We start from the raw sequence: 27838 nt of genomic DNA on the forward strand, positions 1-27838 counted from the left end.
TTTCCTAATAGCATTATCTCCTAGTGTAACTTTGCCTCCATTATTGGCTTCCAACGATACAAATTGAGTAGTGTCGTCATGTGTTTTGAACATCCACTGTCTAGGTACCAAATGCTCTCACAAGGTCTTATATGAGATCATTTCTACAAAATGATCAATTACTAGTCTTGAGAACCCAAATAAGTTTGGGTTCTCATCTTAGCAAAATTAACTAGATGAATATATGATATGACTTATTTTATGCATCTTTAGTCTCCACACTAGATATGATTTTCTATGAATAGTGCAAGTGTGAGATATGTTTCCAATCATACCACAAGAAAAACATTTTACTCCAAAAAAAAGAAAATTTCAAATTATTAATGTAATCTTGTCTTTTCCTAGGTTTTATGATTTTTATCTTTTTGATAGGATTAAAGAATTATTCAGGTGTAGGTGGAATCATCTTCTTTTCATATGCATTTAATTGTTCTTTAAATAATGTGTTGGCACTTTCTAATACATCATTATCAACTTTCAAATAATGTTCTCGATTATAAGATTCATCCATAAAAGTTTTATAATCTTTTTTTTTCAGTGTTGGATGATTTCAACAACTCATGCTGTTTATTTAATTAATCGCACTTATCTAACAATTTTATGTGGTTATTATCAATTAGTGCGTGATCTTTCCTAACGATTTCATGCACTTTTTGTAACTCTAGGAAATCTAATTTAACCTAGCATGCATTTTCATGAGATTTCTATATGTTGTATGAATCTTTTTAGAAACATCTAAAATTACTAGATGCGCCAAGAGGGGGGTGAATTGGATGATTAAAAACTTCTTTAATGAAAAGAAATATCTTTTTATGACCTTATGCGAAAGCGAATTTCATTCATAATAAAAAGATATGTAATCAATTTCATTCACGCAACTAATCATAATAAAAATAAATGCGGAAATAAAGTGCAGAAAAAATAATGGAAAGAACACACCAATTTATAGTGGTCGATCTACCATACCTACGTCCACTCCCCGGAGGACCCTCCGAGGATTACACTAAACCTTTAGTGATTCTCCTTTATCCCCACAGCTTAGGCAGAGAAGCCATTACACAATCACTTCCACCTTCCCCGGCTGCGCGGGGAGCCGGTCCTTTGACACCAATTGAGATCTTCTTCTTCCTAAAACTTCCTTTCAAAACGAAACTTGAATTCGATGGTACTGAGGTGTGAAGCTCTCCGAGCAACCGTGATATCTCCTTCACACTCCCTGACACCCCCTCCAAGGATTTTCTCCTCTCTCTCAAACTTCCCCCTTTCCTCTCTCCCTTTCAAGTCCTCTCTTCAAGTTTTCTCAAAAGAATGAAGACACAATGGCTTGTCAAGACTACTTACAAAAGTCTTATGAGAGTTGCTTAAATAGAGGGCTCAAAAAACCTAAAAATACTCAATCAGCCGTCAAATATCGTACCGTTATTGATCTAAATATCGTCCAGTAGATTGCAAGAGAATTGACCTGTTAGTACTGTACGATCCAGTTAGTACAGTACGATCCAGTTCGTACAGTACGATCCAAATGACAAATTTCAACCGTTTTGATTGCATAATCTCAGGATTAACTTAGGCAATATTTCAAACATTGTACCGTACAATTATGATCGTACAGTACGATTATATAACTATTCAAATTCAAATTTTAGCCTAATTTAATGGACGGCGGGCTTTCTAATTATAACAGATCGTATAGTACGATGTGGTGATCGTAAAGTACGAGTAGTTATATTCAAAATTAATTTTTCTAGAAAAAATAAATATTTTAATTTATTTCTATTACACCAGATCGTACAGTACGAAATAAATTCATACAGTACGATGAATATAAAAGTTAAAATATTTATAATCATTTTTTGCTCCCTCTGTGTGTGTGCATAATCAACAAACTAACATACATCATTATAAGTCTTGACTCAATAAATGAAAATTACAGACTCATTTAATACGACCAATTCTACGCAATCTTGAGCCTTGAATATTCAAAGAATGGTGCATGATGTACCTGAAATATTAGTTAACATAGAAAGAAATATGCACTGCAAATACAAGGATAAATAAAATATTAATAAATATTATTTGTTATCATCAAAATCATAAACTCGGAAGCCCGAGTTGCAACAACATCAAATAACTCTTCATAGATTAAGTCACATACCTTTTCTTGGTCTAACTGATTAAGATTATTGTCCATTAAGTACAGATTGGTGACTTCTTCTTCCTTTTATATTTCTGATGAATCCGAAGCTGAGTCTGCCTAGAAAGCTCTCTTAAATCTCTTCTTGTCCTTCCTCATATTTATTTTCTCCTCCACCTTCTCCTTGCTAGGAGCGGCTTTAAGATTAGGGCAATCTGACTTAATATGTCTAGATTTCTTACATTCGTAGTAAATAAAATTGTTAGAAACCATAACATTTTTGTAGAACTTACTTTTATTCCACTGCTGCCATCTCCTTTACTTCCTTTTTAGAAAACTTCTGAATTTCCTTATAGTCAAGGCAATGTCATCCTCATCCTTAGGCTGTGACTGATCACTCTCCTTGTCATCCACTTTTAACGCTATGTTCTTCTCCATATGCTTCTCTCATGCATCAATCTGTCTTTGAGTCACTCCTTTCTAATAATAAATTAATGATCTAAGAAAATCATGAATGGAATAAATATTTTATTCTTTCGACTCTATAATAGCAGTAATTTAAGCATCATAAGTAGTTGGCAAATAATAAAGTATTTTATTTACTTTTTATACATTCATTAATTCTTTACCTAATGCATGCAAGAAAGTGACAATTTGAATGAATCGTGTGTACATGTCAGATATGAATTCATTTAGTTTCATATGAAATAATTCATAATCATGTAACAAGATATTTAATCTAGATTGTTTCACTTTGTTAGTCTCTTCATATGTGAGACAAAGTATATCCTCATTTTTTTTCACTTTTATAAGTAGAAACACGCATGTAATCTTCAGACTTAAGTGCACAAAAGAAATTATTCAAACATTTTGTGTTTAATTATGCTAAGTTTCATTCTTCTATAGTCCAATCAGCAAAGGGTATTTCTATTCTAATGCCATATACAAGTTTAGTTGGCCTATTGTACCTATCATGAACTAAAATCCACTTGTGATAGTCGAGCGATTAAAGAAAAGTGGACATTCGTATTTTCCAAAAATGGAAAGGGATGTTATCAAATAATGGAGGACTAGTGATTGAATACCCTTCAAGCATGTTACGGTTTCCAAAATTAGTCATAATCTTTTTTTAAACAACAATATAAACTTTGATTTTGAAGAAAGCTATGATACCACTTGAAAAGTCTGTATAAGTTATTAGACCAACGTAATTGTCCCAATGCTAACTAAGAGGGGTGAGGGGAGGTGGGGTGAATTGATAATTTAAAAAATCCCTCTTAAATTTTAATAGAAAATTGATTTAATAATTTTAACACATTTAAATTTTCTATAAATTAAACTTTTCAACCACAATAATAAAATGCTACAAATTAAAATACATAAATATATAAATGAACATAGAAATTTATAGTGGGTCGCTCCAACAAGACCTATGTCTACTCCCTGAAGTCTTCCTCCTTAGGAATTACACTATTACCATTGTGACTCTCCTTTTGCCCCCACAGTAAGGCAAAGAAGCCTTTACAGTTTTCCTCTCTTCCACCAATCCTCGATGCGACAGAGTACCATTCATTCTTTCACACCCTCCAAGTTTTAACAGAGTACCGTCGTCCTTTTACACACTCCAAGTTTCAGCAGAGTACCGTCATCCTTTCACACTTTTGAAGTGTCGGCAGAATATTGTCATCCTTTCGCACTCTCTAAGTGTTGGCAGATTATCGTCATCCTTTCACACAATCCAAGTTCAGTAGAGTACCATTGTCCTTTCATACTCTCCAATTTTTGGTAGAGTATCGGATCTTCTCCAAAGATCTTCTCTCGAGCAACTATAAAAGAGATAAAGGAAGAGAATTGACATAAAAACAAAAGAGATTTTTATCTTGAGTAGTCTTGTGAAACCTTCACACTCCACTTACAAGAAATCTCTCTCAAACACTCTCCAAAATCACACTTTCACTTGCTCTCAAAGAAATCACGAAGATGGATTTTTTTACAAAATAGTTTCTAAGGACATTTTATATTAAACACATGAAAAACCGTGTAGAAAATTGAATTTCTCAATTTTGAATGTCTGCAATCGTACAGTATGATCGACATTCGTTCTGGATGAACAGTTCAAAATGGCTCGTATGATCCTATACGAAGTATTTTTGTACAAGTATATCATACAATATGTTATGTATATCATACAGTATAAACAATTATAAAAAATTTTCTATTTATCTAGATGAAAATGTTCCCCATATATTTGTACTCTAGATGTCGTTTGTACGAACTCCAGATCATCTCGGATGAACAGTTATAAAAAATTTACATGCTCATATGGAAAAAATGTTCCCCACAATTTCATACTTTGGACATCATCTGTAGGATATCCATATCGTCCAGGATGAACAATTCAAAAATTTTTCTTGTTCGTATGGACGAAAATGTTTTCCATAATTTCATGCTCTGAATGTCGTCTGTACGAACTCCAAATCATCAAACAGTTCAAAAAATTTTCCTGTTCGTATGGATGAAAATGTTCACAACTTTTTCATACTCTGGATGTCATTTGTACGAAGCCAACTTTGTACAATACGAATAATACTTAGAAAATTTTTCTCGTCCATGGTTTGACAACATGCTTTCTGGAGGAACTGCCTGGCTGAATCATTCTATACTATTGGAAATCGTATTGTATGATTAGTTTTAAAAAAATTCAAGTTTTTATACTCCCCCCAATGTGTGCGTGCACGATTACCTAATTACATTCACACTCTCTCAGAATTAATAAAATTGAAAAATACAAACTCCATTTATAATAAACCCTAATATATTCTTCCTTGAGGTCTTCAACAATCTGGAGTATGATTTCTCTAAAATGTTAGTACACACAAATAATAAAAGCAATATTTTCAATATATGTTAGGAGAATCAATAAGCAAACAATAATATTTAAAATAATAAAAAGCATACATAACATGTAATCATAGTTATGAAAACTAAGATGCAACAATAAATCCTAGGAACTATCCAAGACAACCTTTGTACATTCACTTAGATGGTTTAATAGGACAACCAACTCTTGCCTAGGCTAGGTCGACAATTTGAATTGCATACTAGGTACTTTCTTAGAGAGTTTCTTGTGTATATTTATTTATTTATATCAATCTAGATGTCATACATTTTAAATTCTTTCTAGTGCACTTATGCTCTTAAAGGATAACATTAGAACAATCCGGTTATTACATCACCACTTTGCACTTTCGTATATTTTTATATTCTTTTATAATGCCATTAAATTCTTGCAAAAGTCAAAGTATAATGTATGTAGTAATTATGTATATATATACAAGTCATTATAAAAGTAAAATGACTTTAGATTGATTTGTATAATATATTTAGTTATAAAATATTTAAATATGCACTTATTTATGCATATGCAATTGGGGTTCCAAAAGATGACATCCTTTCCTTAAGAGAATACTCTCTTTTGGAATTCCCTAGAAGACTTGGAGCTTGAAGATCATAAGAAAGTATATTTCAATCTTTATGTATAGTATGATTAGAAACCCAGATTTGTTATGGTGGAGCCTGGCTACCTTTGTTTTCTACAGAGTTTGAGTCTATTATGAATTATTATATAAATGAATAAATAATCTGCATTTATATTTAGTATTTCATTTATTATATTTACTCATACATTGTATCAATATGGGTGAGAAGTTTTTTTTTAGTTTTCTTATGTTTCTTTCGGTGTACATGTTCAAAACTTTATAGAAACATGTAAGCTAGTTCTAGGACGATATAGTACTGGGTACCATATAACCAACCCCTTTTACGCAATCATGCATACTTGCATGCATTTTAATTTTTACAATGAATGTTAAGCAAAACTTTTATGTCCATCATGGGCAAGGTAGCAGGGACTCATTACGTTCAGGGGGATTCTATTTTTTTTTTCCTTTGGATAAGGCCATTATGTTGCTAACATTTCTAAAAAATACTTTTGAATCAATAGGGATTGGGTACAAAATGACACTTAAGATTTTGTTAATATTTTTAACTTTGAATCAACTCTTGAATACTTTTATGACCATCACGGGCAAGGTAGAGGAGACTCATTACCTCTAGATTATGGAGTGGTATTCAATAGGGATTGAGTATAAAATGACCCTTCATATTTCATTATGGATTTTATAGTAGATAATTTGAGAGGACTATTCAGGTATTGGAGGATCTTTAGATACTTTGTATTCTAGATTTTGGGGATAGTTTTTTTTTTTTGAATGGTTGCATAACACATTTTATAACATGAATAAAGAAGATATTATAATGAATAAGATGCAATGTGAATAATAATTAGCTGCCCAAAAATGATTACTTGAATAACTACATTAGAAGTAAGGGAAATAATAGCTCGACATGAGATAGCTAACCCCCCATCCTATGCACTTAGATTGAAGTGCAACTCAAGTGACATGGACAAATATGAAGCACCATGTCACTTCCAGCTCAGAAAACATAATATCATTCAGTTAAAGGGGATGTATCTCTGTCGCCCGAGTGAATGCAAAGGCTATCGATATCAAAACTTTTAGATTTTAACTTACTTTATAAATCCTTGAAGATTAATCTTTTAGAAATAAGTTGATGATCCACATCCATATAAATTGTCGGTGCCATAATTTCCACTCTTTACTGTCACTTTAAGTTGATTCTAGCAATCAATTGAGGTTGGATAGACTAATTTCCAATCCAACCATAATTGGATAACCTATTTGATGTATGATGAGATATCCTTATTGAGATATCTGATAATGGTACACTGTGCTTTGGCTTCTCCCATCTTTTAGTCACTAGATTCCATGAGCCATCAACCTCTTAATTTTTTATAGATTGAATGTTTAAATTTCCCATATTGAGATCACCAACTTAGGTACTAGGTACCTTTTCTTCAAGATTTTATTGAAATGAATGGTTACTTGAAGCAATCTACATATTTATTTTCTTCAGTTTGGTATCACTATTCATGTTTCAAAAAATTTTGTATTATTTTCTAGAAAAAGTATTCCAAGGGCTATAATGATTATCTTTATGCACCACCTTCTGATTTGAGAAATAAAAAGTGTTTTTATTCACTTCACTTTATAATACAGTATCCTTTAGCTCCGATCCAGAATATGTATTTGTTGAATTGACATTTCTTGATTGGGTTGGACAATTAAGAAATTTATGACCAAAAAAACCCCACTTGAAACATAAGGTAAATATCTTCATACTCCACAGTTTGGAAGAATTGTCCATGAATACCTTCAACCCATACTCGCATTGGAAGCTTCTTTGTAAGATCAATTCTTACATAAATTCCAGCATATGCATTTCTTCCTAAAGTGTTAGTTATGAGAGCTATATTCCTTTTGTCCCAATAAGCAAGAGGGAGTTGAGGAAACTTAAACTATTCTACAAGAGACCATTTAATTTTCACTTGATTATTCAAAGACACATGCAAGAGACCCGACAACCCAACACCCTCCCCACGAGAGCATTTTCATATTCTCTAACATTCTGATCGAAAGCATTAATGTTGGGTGAAATTGTGACTCCATCTTTTGATATTGTAGAATTATCTTCCACCTGATTAATTAGATTGACTTTAGGCTTTAAAAAAGCATTAAATGAATCAAATATCCGGTTGAATTGTCTTTCTCAAATTTTAACTTGATACTTGTTTAAGTGTAAATTACGTAATTTTATTATGCTAAAATTCATTGAAAATATATTATTTTAGTTGAGTTTATGCATAAATGTTTTTGGAGAAGGCTAAAATTTATAAGTGTTGAACTAGCACCATAACACGCACATATTTTATGCCATAACAATTTCATCTACAATGCCCCAACACCTACTTCAGATAATATAATGCAGGTTGCTTTAAAATTTAAGGAAGATCACTATTATAGCAAAGTCATGGTCATCTCCGCAACACATCACAATAGTGTTACACCAGAAATCCATGCCTCAATACTTGAATCCCAGAGAATTTTAACATCAATGGATCGATCATCATAATGCTACTGCATTAGATTGCACTTTCAAGAAGAACAACACTCTACTTTTAGAGTGCCATAGTGAAGCAGATGCCAAAATGAGAAGCCACACTAACTCGGCTAAAATAAGCATCGTTTCTATTATTAACTATGTCAGATTAGCAAAACATTGCAATAGAGTAAGCCTAACAGCACTAAGGTGCTAATTTGGATAATATTTGATATGAATCTATTTTTTTTTATTTTCTTAATTTTTTTTATTTCTTGAGTCTAAGACATGTAAGGTTGTATGTTGATTTGGCAATCGTACACACACACACACTTGTTGGTGGAATTTTGAAAATAAGTTTTGAAAAATATTAGTTTTCTTTGGGAATTTTGAAATTAAAGTTAAATTCTATTTCTAAAATCAAATTATCCCGTTGGAAAAGGTATATCACCTCCAAAGGTGAAAATAGAATTTCAGGGCAGGATTCAGATTTAGAATTTTGAATCTCATCTTGAATATTGTGACTAGATGCTAAAGAGAACTTCGTATGACCCCAAAGGGTTAAAGTGAAGTTCAACTAAATATCCAGCTATAATAGTCAAGAAGGGTGATCGTTAAATTCATATCCAAAGCTCCATCAACAAGAGATATATCTCCCCAAAGGGAGAAAATATCGCTTGATGATAATTCTTCGAATATGATGATAACGATCGCTAGTATTTTAATTTTTCTAAAGAAATATAATTAAATTTTGAAAATTCAATTTTAAAAATCAGGTGCGTGTGTGGTTCTAAATCTCCCACGAGCGCAAGCCCTCATAATTAATTATATCGTAGGAAGACAAAGTACCCTATGAAAACTCTCGATTAAAATAGTGGCAAAATTTTGTTAGATTTTCTAGGAATGATATAAAAAAGAGGAGGTAAATTTTAGAATCTCAAAAGGGATTGGAGCAAGGATGGGAAGTTATTAACAGAATCAAGGGAAGAAACGTAGGGGATACTTTGAGATTCCAGAACCATACGGAAGTGTCCCAGTTTAATCTAAATATTAGACTTTACATTTTGGATTAAAATGAGATTTAATTAAAGTTGAGCATTTTATTAGAAATTTGGGATTATATTCCCAGAGGTTGGGGTCTTATAATCAAAGATCTATCCCAAATCCTAAATCTAATTTTAGACACTGGACCATAGTCGTCTGAACCTAACTAATGCGGTGTAAGATCTGGACTTACCCCGGCCTGGATTGGGGAGCCACCTAACCACCTAATTAATTTAAAATACAAGAGTTCGATCTTTTATGAAAGAGTGGTAGGTACATTTTCTTTAAGGTTTTGGAGAGCTGGAGCTGATATCTAGAGATTTTTCTAATTGGCCCCTTTGACTTATATTAGTTGCATAATGCTAAGGACTAATGCAATTAAAATTTAAACTCTTTTAAATGTATTTCTAATGCAATTCATGATAGTTGACAACTTCAAATTATGGATGCTTGAAAGTTAAAAATAGGCCTAGAAAATAATTTTTTAGAAGATTGGGCTTCCCCAGGTCCGGCACCTCATCCTCATAGGTCCGATTATCCGGACTCTACCCGTAAGCGGGGAAGGGTCTAAAATAAGGAGAGAAAAAGTGCAAAATATACATGTAACCCCGGGGTCAATCCCCTGCTAATTCCCTATATTAGTTATCTTTCTATGTTGTTTAGACTCGCTAAATTTTAAACTATTTTGATTATGAGTACAAAACTTTCACACCCTTACGAGTCTCATGAATCTAGGCAAAAATAAAAGTGACACACAAATGTCAAAAAACTAAAAAAAATAGGTAATTCTATATGCAATCATATCAAAATATTAAATATAAATGAATTAATTATTAAATATCTATAGGCAAATTGCCTTGCTTATTACAAACCAGGATCTTGCAGAAAGTAAAGTGGTCGGGCACCACTGACAACAACTCAGATTCTAAACTTAGTAGAGACGCAAGTGGCTTTGAGTGGGATACTCTTTGTCTTCAGGTCTTCAGTCTTGTTCTTCTTCAGGCTCCTTGGACTCTTCATAGTAATTACCCAAATGGATAAGAGGGCTCTTCCTTTAAGGGGAAGGCCACTCTTTCCTCTTTGGGAAAGGAAGAAGTGATTCAAATTTGGATCTCTAATTAAATGGAAAAGGGCTACTCCCCTAAGGGGTGTCCTTTTCTCTTTGGAATCCAACCTTTGGATCTATGTATCCCAACTCAAAACTCCACTTTCACAATACTTGACTTTTGCACAAATTATATTTTTATAAAAATGAAAATTCTAAACTCTCATGCAGGGTTATCCTAAGCAGTTAATAAATCAAAAATATATTCCCAAGCAGTTATATATGTGTAGAAAAATAAATAAACACACTGTCCATGCTCTTTTTATTACATAGAGGCTTAGCAGTTGAAGTACCTATGCAAGCATATTTATAATTAATATTTACTTAGCCCCCTTTTTTATTGCCATATATGAGCGTGGCCACCTATAAAAAACTATGTGAATATCCAGATTGTTCTTATCCTAAGGGTAATCTAGTTGCCAAATACATCAATCATCCATAAAGTGCATTAAAAGTAAGCAGACACAACAAGTATATTCATCCACGCCATACAGTAAAACCACAAAAAATCTGACACAAAGCAGAAAAGTAAACACCGGTCTAACCTAGGTCTAGAGTTCGTTGTCCTAGCAAATCATCTAAAGTTTGTGTAAAAGGTCGTGTGGCTAGGCTAAATCCAAAGCGGGGTAAGTTAATTAAAGTAATCTAAAATTTTGAATTTGTCAAGGCTTAAGGGGAGGTTTATATTAGAGTTTAAATATTAATATATTAAGAATTTATTTGAATATATTTTAAGGGTTAAATAATTAATACCTTTATTTCACACCGAGACTGTGAAGTTTATTTCACCTTTCTTGGGGCTAAGCTAATAGCCTCGTAGGCCTGGGTTACCTAGTAGTAGTAGGGTTGATTAAGTTAATTAAGTTGGTTGAAATTAAGGGATGGATTAATGTTAAAAAGAATTGGTTACTGATTTTAAAGGATTGGTTCAACATTTTAATAATCAAGTTAGAAAATTTTGGAGTTTAGAAGAATTAGTGAATTTTAGGAATTATCTAAACGCACTAAGGGGTTAAAAGTTAACTTTTAAAATTAAAGTGAATTCTATAAGTTTCAAATTTTTAATAAATATTAGACCTTATTATGAGTTGTTAGATAGTTAACACACTCAAATTGGAGTTTTTTTATGAAAATTTGTGATTTTTAGAAGTTCTGACCCGATTTTGACCTATGGTGAACCTAATTGTTTACTTTTTGACTTTGACCAAATTTTGGAGGTTTGAAATTTTTAGAAAATACTAGATTTTAATTAGATTCATTAGCCTTTGAGTTTAATTGGTTTGAAATTTTCTACAATTACTTATGAATTTTAGAAATTTGGGTATTTTAAGGATTTATTTAATAGTTATAATTAAGGGGCCTTTTAATGATTTGAACCCAAACAATTCCTAAACTCCTTGAAATCTGCTCCAAAGATCATAAATAATCTAAGGAGAGATCAGCAACTGTTTAAAGAATTTTTGGGATTTTTTTAATGATTTTAATTAATTAAAATTGGTTAAACATTTATTTTTGGTTAAAATTAAATTAAGGTTGAGCTTGGTGTCAAATTAAAAGGAGTTCAATTTCATTGATTAAGAGTTCAATTATGGTTGATTAGAGGTATTATGGATGAATTTTAGAATTAACAAGAATTGTTGGTGAATTAATTAGGCTCTAGGTCATTTCTAAGGGGGAGATTTTTTTGGCTCCTAATTGGTGGACCAAATAGACACCAAATCCATTGAAATTTGGACCATGAGATCACCTAATCTCAGGGCCTAAACACACTAGATTTGAGCCCAAATGGAATTCTCTACCGGGGCTAACCAAGCCACCTAAGGTGATCCCTAAGTCACCTTAGAAAAATCCTAGGGAGTTATCCTAGGGTTAGATTGGGGAAAAATCACTGGCCCTAAACTTCTTATGCTACACATTATCATCATACTCAAAATCAGATCCTAAACCTCATTAGATGGACCATGATTCTAATTTGGATTTAAGGGTCAAACCATGACCCTTAAACCAAAATTGGCATAATAATGCCCTTAGACACTTTAAATAGGGGAGATAAAATTTGGAAATGTCTAAGACATGCCTAAATTCATTCCCTCAAGATTTCAGGCTCTCGTGAATTTAATTTAATCAATAAATGCAATAATTGATAAAATATTCAAATCAAAATTAAATTTAATACAGATGTAATTAGAGCCTAGAACCATAGGGCTTTTATAGATCTCCCTGAGATCTTTTCAATAAGCCTAAGAATGCCTAATTTGGTCAAATGTGTAGGGAGATATTAATTTTTTAAGTTTCCCATTATTTTAAATTTAATTAACCCGGGATTACACAGTCAGCGGGCGCTTTTACATACGGTGCGCCCTGATTGGTGAGCCAATTATTAGAGCTGACTGTGTAATCATGGAATTAATCCTAGCAGTCGGATCAAGGATCGAACGGATACGATTAAATGGCTTTAGAACCGTAGGATCGAACACGGACCGTTGATCCTGATCAACGGTTACGATTATATCTTCAACCTCCTGCCATTTCCTGAAGCCATTGAGTTATTCCGGCGTGATCCGAATGATCGAGCCAGCAGATTCATGCCAAATTTCATGTGAAGCATCACTATGATGGAAACCTTCAATCTAACGGTGGAAATCCGTTGGAGTGAATGTTTCCTTCACATTTGACCAGGCTACCTATCTAGGGAGCTCGGGAAGGGGTTTAGACCTTAGAGAAGGGCTCAACGAATGAGTTTCTCTATCAAAAAGCTTTAGGGGATGAAGGCGAGCAGATCTCCTTCAGACGTTAGGATCAGAGGATTGCTGAGGTATGACTTCGAGCGGAGTGTGAGATGTTTTCGCTGGAGTTTGCTTGAACGGATTTGGCAGAGTGTCTGGGAGACTAGGAAATGAGAGAGGAATTATGAGGGAGCTATGGGGAGTGATTTCAAAAACTTGGAATCAAATCACAGCCTCTAGAATATACTGCCCTATTTAGCTTACTCCCACAAGATTGGACGACTGGGATTGACTGGGAGAAGCTATGGATCACCTTCAGGTGGACAAGTGGCTCATCCTAATGGCTCATGAGCTCATGGCAGTAAAGCCCAGGCTTTGAAAGCCTTTGGACAGAGCTCGAGGATGGGAGGATCATCGGAGCTAGTTCTCTATCACCTCTTGCCATTACTGACCAAGGACTGGGTCAGGCTGATCTGGAAAGGTTGTTGGGAGCGTGGCAAGCTCAATGGTGAGCACAATTGGACCTGAGGAAGTCCTATTCAGTGGTAGAGCTCGAGTCAACCAAAACCTGCTCGGTTTGGGTTGATTTGAGCTCAGCCTGGGTCAAGCCAGATCTTGGGCTTAAGGTGGAAGATAGGTCTAGGTCTGGTCCACCCACTGCAAGCGACAATTGGGTTCAATCTGGCTTAATTTCAAAAATGGTTCAGGTTGATCCAAATCTGCACGGTTTGGGTCAAATTAGGTCCAACCCAGGTAAGACTAGACCCTGGGCTTGATGTGGGAAGTGGGTCTGGGTCTGGTCCACCCAATGCAAGTGGAAATTAGGTTCAAATAAATCTAAGATGGAAAATGGCTCGGGTTCAAGTGGTTTTGACCACTTTGAGTTAACACAAAGGTTGACTCAAGTCAACCCAAGGCTTGGGCCAGCTTGGGCTAGTAGGTGAAAGGTATTGCACATGGTTGACTTTGTTAATCAGGATAAAGTGAGTGTTTCAATGAAGTGTTAAGAAGGTATTAAATATAAATCCAAGGTCTAAGTTAAACTGAATGTTGAAAATAATCATATTGTATACTTAGGGGTATTTTGGTAATTTTGCCTCTAACTATAGTCAAAGGGTTGACCATCACCTAATTTTGGTTTTGAATGAATAAAATAAAATTTTGAAGAGTTCTAAAGGAAGTGACTTAGTTTAATATAGATCAATTAAGATGCCAATTTCTTTGAATTTTGGACATATTTAGTATTTTTAGATAAATGGATAAAATCAAGAGAATTGATGGTAACCAATGGTCAAAGATAAGTCAAATCCATTCAAGGGCAGTCTTAAAATGATTTGGTTCAAACTCAAGGTCATCGACATGGGTTTAGTCAAGTTTAGCTAATGAATGGCATGGTATGAAGTTTATGTGTAATGGTTTTGAATTTAGGTTTGATTTAGGTTTTAAAATTTGGAAATGAATAAAGGTGAGGTAAGAGGTTTACTAGTGTCATTAAGAAGTATTCTAAGAATGTAATTTTGTCGAAAACCAGATACCTCCTAGAGTCCCTATAGGCTAGGTCTAAACTAAGCTAGGAAACCTAGCACTATATATGAGAGATAGGAAGAACTTGACCTTCTTTAAAATGAGGTTGACATGGGGAGGCACTGCTTATACAAGATAGTGAAGCCTCTCTTAGGAGAGGTATTAGAGAAGAAGAAGTTAGGCAAAGAGCAATTCATATTTCTGGAGGGGCCTTGAAAATTAATATATAGGAGTATACCTTTATATAGGACAATATTTTATTGGAGCCTGCAAAGGGCGAGACACTCCCTATACAAGATAATGGAAGGTCTCTCTTATGAGAAGAATGGGATAAGAAGAAATTGTGTAAAGTTTATTATATTTAAGGAGGGACATTGGAGCTTGAAAGGGGGATACACAATGCCTAACCAAGAGAGTGTTATATTATAGCCTACTAAATTAAGGGGGACACCACCAATACAAGACAGTGGAGGGCCTTTCTTGGTAGAAGAATTGGAGAAGAGAAGAGGGTGTAAGTATCTCCCCTTTGAGGACGTATTTATACATTAAAAGTGTGAGAGGTACAAATATTAAAGAGAAGGATTGGAGTTACAAAAATTAAACCGAGAGAGTTATACAAGTTAAAGAGGAGTTATAAAAATTAAAGATAGTAAATTACAATAATTAAAGAGGGGATTAAAAAGTTAAAGAGATAGAAGTTAAAAGGAGTGGAAGTCAATGAAGTTGAGGTTAAAGAGTACGAAGTAAAAGAAAAAAAAGTTTAAGAAATAATCTAAAAAAGTTTTAAAAAATTAAAAATTTAAAATATATTTTTTAGATGTAACAAGCTTCAACATCCAAAACAAAAGGGGGCAAATGATATTTCTAAGAAAACATTATATGATTGGCACGAATCTTTAGGCAAAATTTAAATTGAAAACTTTCAAAATTAAATTTAAGATCATCTGAATTTTAATTTATGCAAACTTATAATCAAATTGAATATCTCAATAAGTCGAACCCAAAAGTGGTTCCAATCAAAGCCTAAATGAGACCAAATTAATTAAGGACGTGATGAAAAAATGCAACTTCAAACATTTTTTGGATGACCAAATGATCCCAAATTTCAGCATTGTTATTGTCAAATTAATCTTCTCGACGAGCCCAAGATTACATAATTATGACATTATTAAAGCACTTAATTGTTGAAAAAATGATTCATAATAAAGAAAATCAATATAGACTATATGATAGTGTCTTTTGAATTCTGATTCAAATTACTTGAAGGACTATCCCAAAAAGTCTTTAAATAGATCATCATTCTTCACATTAAGAAGAGGGAGGAATTGTGGAGAGAACTAGAGAGCTATTTTGCATTTACCAGTTGTCAACGCCAATGACTACGACCAGCCATCACAGTCGACAACAGCTATCAACCATAGTTATGCCATCATCTCCAAACTCCTACGAAAATATAACCATATTATTGGGTATTAATTGTTTGCTAGTGGACATCAAATTTTTATAATTCCTATTTATAAAGAAAATCAAGCTATGTTGTTAGGTATTAACTATTCATCTCTTAACACTTGATTTCTACAATCACCACATGAAAAATCAAATATTTGTTCTAAAATAATCCCATTTTCTTCAACTATGAGTAAGGGGAGATTTTTGTATGTCCTTCTATATAGTGTATTTTTCAATTGGATCAGGCCACAAGATTTTCCCCTCTCGAATTTTTACATAAAATGTATTTTGTTCTTGCATCTTTTATTTGTGTACTGAATTTTTAGAAAAGATACCTACTCAATATATTAAAATTTTCTATCATATTATATATTAAATATATTTATTTCTCTCGACCACGATGGAGGTTGAACAACCCATAATACTTTCCAGTATGCCCCATTTCCATTAAGGATGCATGATCTCCTTTCTCCACTAAAAGGCCATTTTCGAGTAGAACAATAAGGTCGCAGTTCATGATGGTGTTGAGCCTATGTGCAACCACCACTGTGGTCTTTCCTCTCATCACCCTCTCCAATGCCTCCTTCACAAGTTTCTCTGCTTCGCCATCTAGCGCACTCGTTGCTTCATCCAGGAGCAATATACTTGGATTTCTAAGTATCGCCCTCGCAATCGCAATCCGTTGTTTCTGTCCGCCGGAGAGTTGCACCCCTCTCTCCCCACAATTTGTATCATAGCCATCCTTGAGCCCACATATGAAGTCATGAGCATTCGCCGTACGCGCAGCGGCCTCCACCTCCGCATCGCTTGCTCCCTCTGATCCATACAAAATATTCTCCTTTATTGTCCCGATGAACAAAGTTGGCTCTTGCCCCACCAATGCAATGTGTCTTCTCAATGATCGCAAATGATAGTTTTTAATGTCTTGGCCATCAATACGCACCTCTCCATCTAGCGGGTCGTAGAACCGCTCAATAAGACTGATGATAGTAGACTTGCCGGAGCCGCTAGGGCCAACGAGTGCAGCGGATCGACCTGCCTCGAATGAGATGGAGAAGCTTTTAAGGACCAACACTCTGGGGCGAGATGGATAGGAAAAAGAAATGTTACTGAGCTCAATTTCACCCTTGATGGAGTCGACTTTATGACCCTCATGATAATCTGGCTCAATCTGGGTGGCTCTTTCCAGAATGGATAGTATAATGGAAGCTGAGCCTACACCATTAATGAGGTCCATTGTCATGGCACCAGCTTCAGCTATTATGCGGGCACTTCTGAAGAGAATGATAAAAGTTTGCAAGAAAGCTTTAGTAGTAATGGATCCCTGGGAAAGCATGATGCCACCATACCAAAAGGGTAGGGCCCATGAGCAGATAATGATGCCATTCGCGGAGCCAATTACTATGCCATCAAGCAAAGAGTGTTGAATGCCTTGCCGACGGGGCTCAGCTAGTGTCAGCATGAAGAGGTGGAGGATGTGCTCTTGAGAAGAGAAGGCAGTGATAGTGCGAATATTTCGAACAGCTTCCATGGCTAATCTATTGCTATCTAACTGTGCGTTCAGTCCCTTGTGCCATGATATCTTCAACAGCACACCTTTCATGTAATAGCATGCAATGAGAATCGGTTGCACGGAAATCATAACCAATGCAAATTTCCATGCAGTTGCAAGCCCCACAATATATGAGATCAATATTATGGATAACGTCTGAATCATAAGTGACAATCGGTCTCCAACTAATGATTGTAAGAAGCGAGCATCTTTGGATATCTTTGAGCAGATGGCCCCACTAGAGTTCTCCTCTTGATCAAACCAGCCAACTTCGAACGTCAACATCTTATAAAGCATACCCTCTCTGACACTTTTGGTCAAATAATGACCCATGATGGAAAAACTGCGGTCCATGAGAATGTAAACAGCAAAACCAAACACTGAGATTGCCAAAAGGATTATGCAACAAGTTCTTGTCTTTGCGGTAATCTCTGACTTATCCTTCTCAAAATAGATTGACAGTACATTAGTCATGGTGTATGAATATAATGAGCTGGGTAGTCCATATAGCGCAGCACACACACACCCTAATAATGTGTAATGCCAATTTGGCATGGTCATGATTAGAAGTCGTCGGAATGACGGTGCACTTCCTTTTGTGCCTCTAGCATTTTCCAATTTGTCTCTTACCCAACTATCTTGAAAGGACATGGTTTGGCTTGACAATGAATCATAGCTTTGGTTACGAATAAAGTTTTTGTTGCTTACATGGGAGTAAGGAGATTTTGGCGGGGGGTTAGCTTCAGTGGCATCCAGTAAGTGAACAGCGTGTTGGGATTCTTGAAGGCGAACAAATTGGGAGTAGTGACCATCAGGGAAGCTTATGAGATGGTTATGAGAGCCGGACTCGATGACTTGACCGGAATGGATGACAACAATGGTGTCGGCACGACGAAGTGTAGAGAGGCGATGAGCGATGACAATAGTTGTGCGACCGATAGTAACAGTATCAATAGCTTCCTGAATGTCGTGCTCAGACTTGGTGTCTAGTGCGCTGGTGGCCTCATCCAATAGAAGTATCTTCGGTGATCGAATGATAGCTCGTGCAATGGCAATCCGTTGCTTTTCACCGCCAGAGAGTTGAACCCCTCTTTCACCAACCTTCATGGCATTAACAAACATCATTACCAAAAAAATCACCAATTTAGTGCATCCTAACAAATTGAAGTGCAGTAATACGAAAGTTCGATGGATAAACTGTCTGGCAAAAATATGAATTACTCTACTTATTTCATCGCATTATTATTTAAAAAAACCTTCATATATTTGTTGAAGAAATTCTTGAAAGAACTTTCTATAATAATTATTTTTAAATTATGATTTTTATTTTAAAAATAAAATTTAATCAATATAAGAAAGTTATGAAGGAAGATAAGAAATTAGAAAAACAAAATTCTATAAAAAAATTCATTAAAGGTTTCATCTTCCCAGCTTGAAAATTTTCTCACTGTTCCTTATGCAAATTTGTATTAGGATCCGATTCACCGTACCCCTTTCAATTGAGAATGAGTGCTATATATTTATTGATTCATGCACGCATATTTTCATACATTTCATACATTTCAATATGAACAGATGAATGATAAAACTATATATATACAAATGCGTGCAAAAGATTCTCCAATTAGAGATCATATCCCATTTAAAATTTTAATTAGAATGGACTTTAAATCATTAAATCTACATGTTTTGAGGCAGGCAAAAAAAGTTATTTATATATTACACTCATTTTAAAGCATTCACTTTTATCTTCTTTTCTAGCAAGCACATCCCGACACAAGGCGTTTTCTTTGCCTTAAAGGCTAGTCCTTATTTATTAGGTAAACTAGATTGAAATTGTCATTAATGTTGGCTAGTTGCTTCTATGGGCCGATTAGTTTTTGTAGAGTATGATTTTTTCGATCAATAGTGTTGTACTATTGACTCAATATTAATTTCCTTGGTTGAGAATCGTAGCATTGTAAATCCAGCACCATGACACTATAGTTCTAGTTCTGGGATAAAAATCTCAGTGCAACAACACTGTAGTTCCAGTGTCGCAGCACCATAAACTAATTTCTACCATGTTGTATGTTTAGCTCCACGAAGTTGTGAGCCCATTTTGAGATGGAGGAGTCAGCGTTGAGGTGTGCTGTGTCAATTTTCTATTTATTTATTTAGGAGTTGTAAGTAATTGGAGGGTATAACTCTTATGCATCTACATCTAAAGATGGTTGACATGAATGTGAAATGAAGATGAGAGAGTGAGTGTGGACGATCTATGCAAGTTCTTTCATTTTTTATAGTGGATCTATTGGTGTGGTGTGACTTTATGGGTTTTTATTTTTTAATTTTTATTTTTCATGCTAAATCTTGGTGTTCTTTCTTCATTGTTGTTTTCTTTTCTTGTTTGTTTCGTTCTTTGTTTACTCACAACATCTAGTATCAGAGCCACTTTATTTGGTTTAAGTTGGAGTAATTGTTGATAAAATAAAGTACGACATTGAGAAGTTTAATGGATTATACTTTTGGAAGATTTAAATTGAAGATATGCTATATTAGAAGAAGCTATATTTTTGGTTGGATGGCATCACCAAGAAAACCTTAATTGATGACTATGGAGGGATGTAAAGTACTTTATTGGAAAACCTTATATACTTTCACTTTCCTTGTCTATTGCTATCAACATTATTAATGAGAGGATTACTATTGATATCATGGGTGTACTAAAAAAGATGTATGAAAAGCCTTTCTCTTCAAACAAAGTTTTCCTAATAAAGAAATTATTCAACTTGGCAGATAGTAGTTCAATAGTCAAACATCTAAATAATTTAAATACTGCAAAAGTAAGCTATGTTGTATTGGCATCAAGTTTTATGATGAGACTAGGGATTTATTACATCTATCTTCAATGCCAGATAGTTGAATTGGTCTAGTTACTGTAGTAAGTATTCTTTCAGGAATGCAAAGTTAAAAATTGAGGATTATTGTGGGGGTAGTACTAAATGAAAAAGTTTATAGGAAAGGGAATGGTGAAACTTTAAATTCTAGCTTGAATTTTAAAACAAAAGGAAGGGCTTTAGGTGAAAATTCAAGTCGAGGAAGATCTAAATATGTTAAGTGAAAATTAAGTAATATTTTGTTATCTTAAATTATAGTAAAAATATTTAGTTTTAGTTGAAGTTGTGCAGGAAAGGCTTAAGAAACAGAGAAAAACTCACAAGTGTTGAACCAGTACCATATCGCCCAAACAATCAGAATCGTAGCATTTTTAATGCCCCGGTGTTAGAATAGGAAATTGCAATGCCATAGCCCTGGGAAAAATATTAATTAATTCAATGCCCCAATAGAGCCAACGTTTGCATCGCAGCGCTTCATAATGTCTCAATGCCAAAAAGAGAGGCCAGAGGGAGGGTAGATACACATTTTAGAGTGGCTAACCAACATTGTAGAGAGCAAGCAAATAATTGGAGAGAAAAGGAGTATGGAGAGTAAAGGTAACAAAGGGAGATTAACATTTGGAACGATTCATTAAAAGAGTCTGTTTGGGAAGCTTCATTACTATAACTAATGAAATTTGTATTGTTCAATCTTTATTCTATAGTTAAACTCGTAGTTTTGGATTAATGTTGGAAAACCTAATGTAGGTATTAATATAGACTATTCTAATTTAAAAAATCAATGGTTATTTTAAGTATCGCTCATTCGTAATGTAATCTATACAGTGGTCATGTGTAGGATTAATACTTAGTGTGATATATTGCCTTGACGGAGGAATATTAGAATAATTATGAGTATTAAAATAAAACTATTGCATGACTAGACATATGATTTTTAGTGTTCTAAGTTCTATGGAGATAAAATAATTGAATATAGGCTATAAACCTTTCTTTACATCCTTACAAGCTCAATAAAGGTCTAAGGATGCATATGGTTTGATTCATAATTAATTTATGAGTGTCTACTTAGAAAAACTTAAGAGATTTCACAGTCATTAATCCAAAAATGTTATCTATTGGCATCTTATTGTTCTTCTGCATCTCTAAATTCAAAGAGACTTCAAAACTAATTTTCATTTTATAGGATAAATTATGTAGCTAGAATAGACAATACTAGAATAATTACATAGAAACAGAACACCTTCTGGCCAGATTGACACTCTAATATCACATTTAATAGTTGATCGACACGTGCACATGTAACTCGGCTAGACATGTTGACAAAGATAGTGACAGTTGATAAATTGAAGCTATGTTTAGCTTCAGTTAGTCTTTATGAAAGTTAATACAAGGGTGAGCCACACCACTATTTTTCTTTCTATGTCTATGCTATATAACCTTAAAAGAATTGATCACAATTAGTTTTCGAGAGGAAGATTATTAGTTTTTGTTTCTTACTTTGTGACCTAGGTAACTCTGGCTAATTCTTTTAGCAGTCCCTGAGAAGTCATCCAAGAAGAGTGCCATATTGATACTCAGCTAGCAATATTCAATTATTACTTCGAGAATATTAAAGCTTGATTTGAGGTACTTGTCAGCATACCTAATCTACTTGGATAGAATAGTCTACGTGATAATAATACCCATCCATAAGATTGGCATTAAGCTCAAACAATTCTGCCAAGTTGACCATAGCAACATTCGAATACTCTACTTGTAATATTCTCATGTGCAAACTAACTTGCAACAAAGATTTTGGCGCACCTCTAAAAATAAGATCACAATCCAAAACATAGAATATTTTCATTTTCTTTTTTTGAAATTTCTTTTTGGCCAAGTTTTTCATGCAAAATTCTCAATTCCATTCACACTTCTTTGATAATTTTGCGGAATACTCTTTCAAGCAAGGGGATAGCCAAGATTTCTACTCTGTATATTCAAACACAACTAGAAATATGAGTTTTCTCTTTTGATCTTGATCTCTTGAACCCAGCCGTCCCACTGAAGCTCGTTTATCCAAATACAATTAGTACGATTTGGTTAAGTTTAACGTATTAGATTTTATTCAAACATTTTAGTAGTGATGAGTAACTATTTGGCTCAAACAACGAAAAAATATGCTAATAATCTTGATGGAAAGAATATATAAAAGGATGAGATAATCTAGCATAATGTAGAGCAATAATGATCACAACTTCTTTTGATTATGATATATTGCTCATGCTGCCGCCATAAGAGTTAGTCATAGAAATCATAATAATGATGGTAGTCTTAGGTTTAGTTTGGAACAGCTTTTTTATTATTTTCTTAAGCAATTTTTTAATACAAAAATTTTCAATTTTAAAAAATTTTGAACTAAAAAATTATTTTAGAAAGCACTAAAAAGCTGTCACAAACAAAATCTTAGTTATGATTGGAACTATTTTCCACCTTGTCAACATTATTAAAGGACTAATCAATCTGATAACTATGAGAATTTTTTTTTATGGTTCTCTAACTTCTCAACATGCCTTTACTGGTTCATTGGATAATTTTTAGACGTTTTTTTTAGAGAAGATCATCCCACTAAATCCTTGATTCTCTCAATTTTGTTGCAATCTTGGGATTTGCAAGGGAACATCATGAGTTATGCTGGGATAATCAAAACAATAATTAAAAAGAAACATAAATGCCTAAATTCAGTTTTGATCACTTGAACTCAAATTTTTTCTGTAAGCTCCCTCTGCTCCTCCAAGATATGAGTAAGGTTTGACAAGTTTAGTTAAAAAAGATCCACTTTCAATAGACATGTCAAAACTTTTGATCGAACAAAATTGATAGAATATTGAAGTTGGAGAAAGACTGTGCCAACTTTGGTTAGCAATATTGACAATATCCATGAGCACTGGTAAGTTAAAGAATCATTCGTCTAAATATAATCATTATATATGATGAATTTAATAAAATAGATAGTAATTTCATAACTTAAATAAGCATACCAGAGTGGCATATCCTGATGGCAAATGCGTGATAAATTCATCTGCTTTTGCAGCTTTGGCAGCTGTTATAATCTCCTCCATTGTCGCATCTTCTTTTCCAAACAAGATGTTCTCTTTTATGGAGGTTGCAAAGAGCACAGGTTCCTGGCTTACTAACCCCATCTGCGCCCTAAGCCACTTCAGCCTCAATTTCCTTATGTTCACTCGATCCAGTAATATCTCACCGGTAGTGGGGTCATAAAATCTCTGTAGAAGTGAAATCAATGTCGATTTTCCAGACCCGCTCTCTCCCATCAACGCCATTGTCTTCCTTGCCTCTACAATCAAATTGAACCCCTTAAAAACCTCCATGTCTGGCGTGGATGGATACGAGAATCTCACCTCCCTAAATTCCACCTCCCCCTTGAGTTCTCCTATCTGTTCCCCCTCGCTACTCTCTGAGTCGATCATAGGCCTTTGTTTTATCACCTTCATTATTCTCTCTGCGGCACTCATTGCCTCCACAAAGTACTTAACATTGGAAAAACCTATGCCAAGTGCTTGGCCTCCATACACAATGCAAAAGCCAACGCTTACGATTGTGCCTCCTTCGGCACCGTGATGTTGGACTAAGTGGCTTCCGTACCAAAAAATAAAGGCATAGATGGCAAAGATGACGTTGTTGCTACCGATTGCAAGGCTTTTAACAAGATCTTGGCGGAGAAAAAGTCGCACTGAGCAATCAAGTGCTGCTGAGAAAGCTGAAATTGTGTGGAGCTCAGCTGTGGAGGAGTAGACTGTGCGTATGGCCGAGAGTGCCTGTTCTACGATGATTGTAGCCTTGTCATTCTCTGTATGAATCCTGCGAGCCAAACCAAGTAGAACTTGTCCACAGATGAAACCAGGAATGACGAGCAGTAGTAAAGTCGGGAATGCCACCAATGCCAACCGCCATAACAGAATGAATGCAACTACATAATTCCCGATGAAGAACGAGCAGTTCATTATAAAATTGGGGGCCTAGACTAGATATTAATTTGTTTATTGTTAGGAACGAAAATGAAATAACATTGTCTAAATATTAGGCAAGCAAGTAGTAGATCACTTTTTTACCTTCTCACTCAGAACATCCTGTATGACAAGAGAGTCGTTGGAGACCATGTTGATGACCTCAGCGGTGGAGGCCATTTTGACATCGAAATAGCCCACATCTTGTCTCATCACTGCCTTTAAATACCGAGCACGCATCCTCGACGTTAGGCGCTCTGCTGTTATCGTGCAACAGTACCGCTCTGCATTCAATCGATCAAAGGTGAGAAAATGATCTTATCAACAAAAAGATGATGATGGTAATAACTGATAAAATATCAAATAACTTGTTGCTTATTCATTACCAAGGAATGACACAACCAAAGAACCTGCTCCGAGGTAGAGATATCGGCTGGCATTAAGGTTCATGTTGGCGATGAAATTTGGAGAAGAAGGACCCATGCCAATATTGTTGAAAAGTTTAGCAAATAAAACGTACAAAATGGATTGGGAAAGGCCATCAAAAATGGCACCGAGGTAGCCAACAGCAATCAGGAAACAATCGAAAACATCTGCATGCTTGAAGATGCTCATAAAAGATAATAGCAAAGAATTACTCCTTTTCTCCTCCATTTTCTCCTTGCTCTCTGCTCCTTCCACCAGCATAAAGGTTATCACAATATCTATTTGATACAAATTATATAAAAAAATTAACTTGAGAACCACCTCATTTATTTTACATTAAACTCGATCAAAACAAATTAAATAATTTTCAATCCTTTCCTAAATTTTTATCATGATATGTCGACTAAATTAGGCCCACCTACCTCACGTTAATTACAATTAGCATTGAAAAAATCAACATCATCGAATGCATGTGTTTGTCTTGCTACCAAATGAATGCCAGAGATGCGCATATGTCACTGCAAGAAAAGGTTAGACTGAATTTTCTCGGCCTTTTTTTTTTTTTGCTAAGATCAAGTGGAATTTTTGTATTAGAGAATTTGATGACGAACATAACATAACGTTTTGTGCAGTTAGCTTTTGTCGTATTGAATTTGTTTACTGAGCATCATCAACACTTGGAAATGCCACAGGCAAGGCTTGTTGCTTGCACAAAAAACAAAAAAAAATAAAATAAAAAAAAGGATTAGATTCAGTCAAAATTCTGAATTTTTCTATGGAAAGATTTGTATTGACTTTTCTTCATTATTTGAATACTAATTTTAGGTTGTTATGCAGAATAGGGGTATAAACGAGTTGAATTGAGTCAAGTAATGGTATTATCGAGCTGAGCTCGTTTACCTCATCCTGAGCTCTAGCTCGACTCGAGCTCATTTAATGAGCTCGAACTCAACTCGATGTATAAAAATCAAGCACAACCTCGACTCAATTACTCAAGCTCGTTTAAAAAACTCGAGTTCAGAAGATTTCAGATACAAAGGAAGTGGAACAGCTGGGACAAAATGTCTTGATCAGGAAATCTGCTGATTGGGCAGCAGAAAGTATTTTGATGGTGGAACTTCCTGATGGGCATGACAAGAAAAACATGTTCTCATTGCTTCAAACAGTCAATGAAGATGGGAAGGCTGATAGTAAGAATATAAATAGTACCATGGTTGATAGAGAAGAAGGGGAGCTGATAGAGGATGGAAAAAATGCTAATAAAGTGGGTGTTCAAAACACTTTGATGAATAAAGTGAAGAAAGAAGGCAAAGGTGATGGGATTCAGAATGAAGTTGATTGTGTTGTTCTGGAGAAATCGGTCTCTGGTACCCAAAAACAAAAGCTTTTGAAAGAACTTAAGCACTTGGGGCCTTTGAGCAAGTCGACTAGATCCAAAAAATCAGATGCAAATTTTAAAGGTAAATGTGGGGGTCCTTCCCCACCTTTATCCAAATGACTTCTCTTGCCTTTTGGAATTGTAGGGGGGCAAATAAGAGGGAAGCCTCCCTATATTTAAAAGATTTTGTAAAAGAATGGGATGTCTTCTTTGTTGGGGTGGTTGAAACCAAAATCTCTTCTTTTGAGAGATATGAAGTGAATAAATTGTTGGGTGATGATTGGGATTATTTTTTATATCCCTCGGTTGGTGCTTCCAAAGGTATTATGGTATTATGGAAAGTTAATTTTACAAAATTTTCAGTAATATAGGCTTCACCTCAATGTGTGATTGGGGAATTAAGTCTTTTCAATAAAAGTAAGGTTTCTACTGTATATGGAAACAAAAATCCACATTTGAGAAGAAACTTGTGGGAAGTATTAGAAGATAAAAGTGATAAGAATATCCCTATGGTGGTGGGAGGGGATTTCAATTGTATACTTTCACAAAAAGAAAAGAGGGGTGGAAAGAAGTTCTCTTTTTCTCAAGGCCCACAAGAAATGTCTGCATTTATGTCAAGAAATGACCTACATGATGTGGGAATAGTGGGTCCGAAATTTACCTAGTGCAACAACAAAAGTGGAAATGCTCGTATACTTGAAAGGATGGATAGGTGTCGTTTGAACTCCAAGGCATTGAATGAAGCTCATAATGCAGTGGTAAGACATTTGGCACTACAGGAAAAACAGCTCTTACCGGCGGCCATAACCGGCAGTTTATAGGCCGCCAGTTTTACCGACGGTTTGGGCGGCGGTTTAGCCGCCGGCGTTTAACGGCGGCTTACCGGTGCCTATCCCTCATTGTGCCGCCGGTACTAACGGCGGTTATATAACCGTCGCTAAACCGCCGGACAACAATATGGACCGGCGGTTTACCGACGGTGTTGGCCATCGTTGATAAGTAAATTTTGACCGACGGCACAAACCGCCGGTACACCGCCGGTAGAAGCCCTAAAATGAACACCCGCGCCTCGCATTTCATTTTCACTTTTTCCCTCTTCTCTCTCTCGGTCGCTCTGCCCTAGCTCGCCTCCGACCCCTCCTGAACCCCGAATTGACTCCGCCGCCGACGTGTCTTCTCCGGCCGCCGACAGATCAACTCCGGCCGCCGATAGCTCTTCTCCGACCACCAACCTACTCCCTAACCGAAGGTAACCGTCGATCTCTCTTCTCCGGCCGAATTTACTTCAAGCTTTATAAATGAAATGGATATTATAACTAAATTAGCAAATGGAATGTACTTCAAGCTTTATAAGCTCATTTATCTTACTAGCAATTAGGTCATCGGAGACAAGAAGAAGAAGACGAAGTGTGGATTCGAATGCATATTTCTTAAGAGTTAAGAGAGAGAGCGAGAGAGATTCCTCATTTTGTGGGCAAAAAATCATTCATATAACAGAATGCATTTAAAAATGTACATTGCCAAAGAAAATGAGTTGGTGTGAAATCAAAATTTAGG

General features: G+C 35.0%; 1 protein-coding gene across 1 annotated transcript; it reads right to left on the reverse strand.

Annotated features, from left to right (window-relative positions):
- Window positions 1–16424: 16424 nt before the first annotated feature.
- On the reverse strand, window positions 16425–25164 carry LOC110094273 (putative multidrug resistance protein). The gene is made up of 4 exons (XM_020819466.2): window positions 24864–25164; window positions 24583–24761; window positions 23491–24489; window positions 16425–18695 (listed from the first exon to the last, which is right to left on the reverse strand). The coding sequence occupies exons 1-4, from the start codon at window positions 25162–25164 to the stop codon at window positions 16425–16427; spliced, it is 3750 nt and encodes a 1249-aa protein (XP_020675125.1).
- Between the last annotated feature and the right edge of the window lie 2674 nt (window positions 25165–27838).

The sequence above is a fragment of the Dendrobium catenatum genome, unplaced genomic scaffold, assembly GCF_001605985.2.
Source record: "Dendrobium catenatum unplaced genomic scaffold, ASM160598v2 fragScaff_scaffold_207, whole genome shotgun sequence".
Lineage (NCBI taxonomy): Eukaryota > Viridiplantae > Streptophyta > Magnoliopsida > Asparagales > Orchidaceae > Dendrobium > Dendrobium catenatum.

Excerpts from the sequence above, each read along its gene's own strand:
- LOC110094273 (XM_020819466.2), bottom strand. The coding sequence starts at position 25,164 with ATGCTGGTGGAAGGAGCAGAGAGCAAGGAGAAAATGGAGGAGAAAAGG. Across the intron at positions 24,490-24,582 it reads AGGATGTTCTGAGTGAGAAG|GCCCCCAATTTTATAATGAA; the intron begins GTAAAAAAGTGA and ends TATCTAGTCTAG. Across the intron at positions 18,696-23,490 it reads CATCAGGATATGCCACTCTG|GTTGGTGAAAGAGGGGTTCA; the intron begins GTATGCTTATTT and ends AATGCCATGAAG.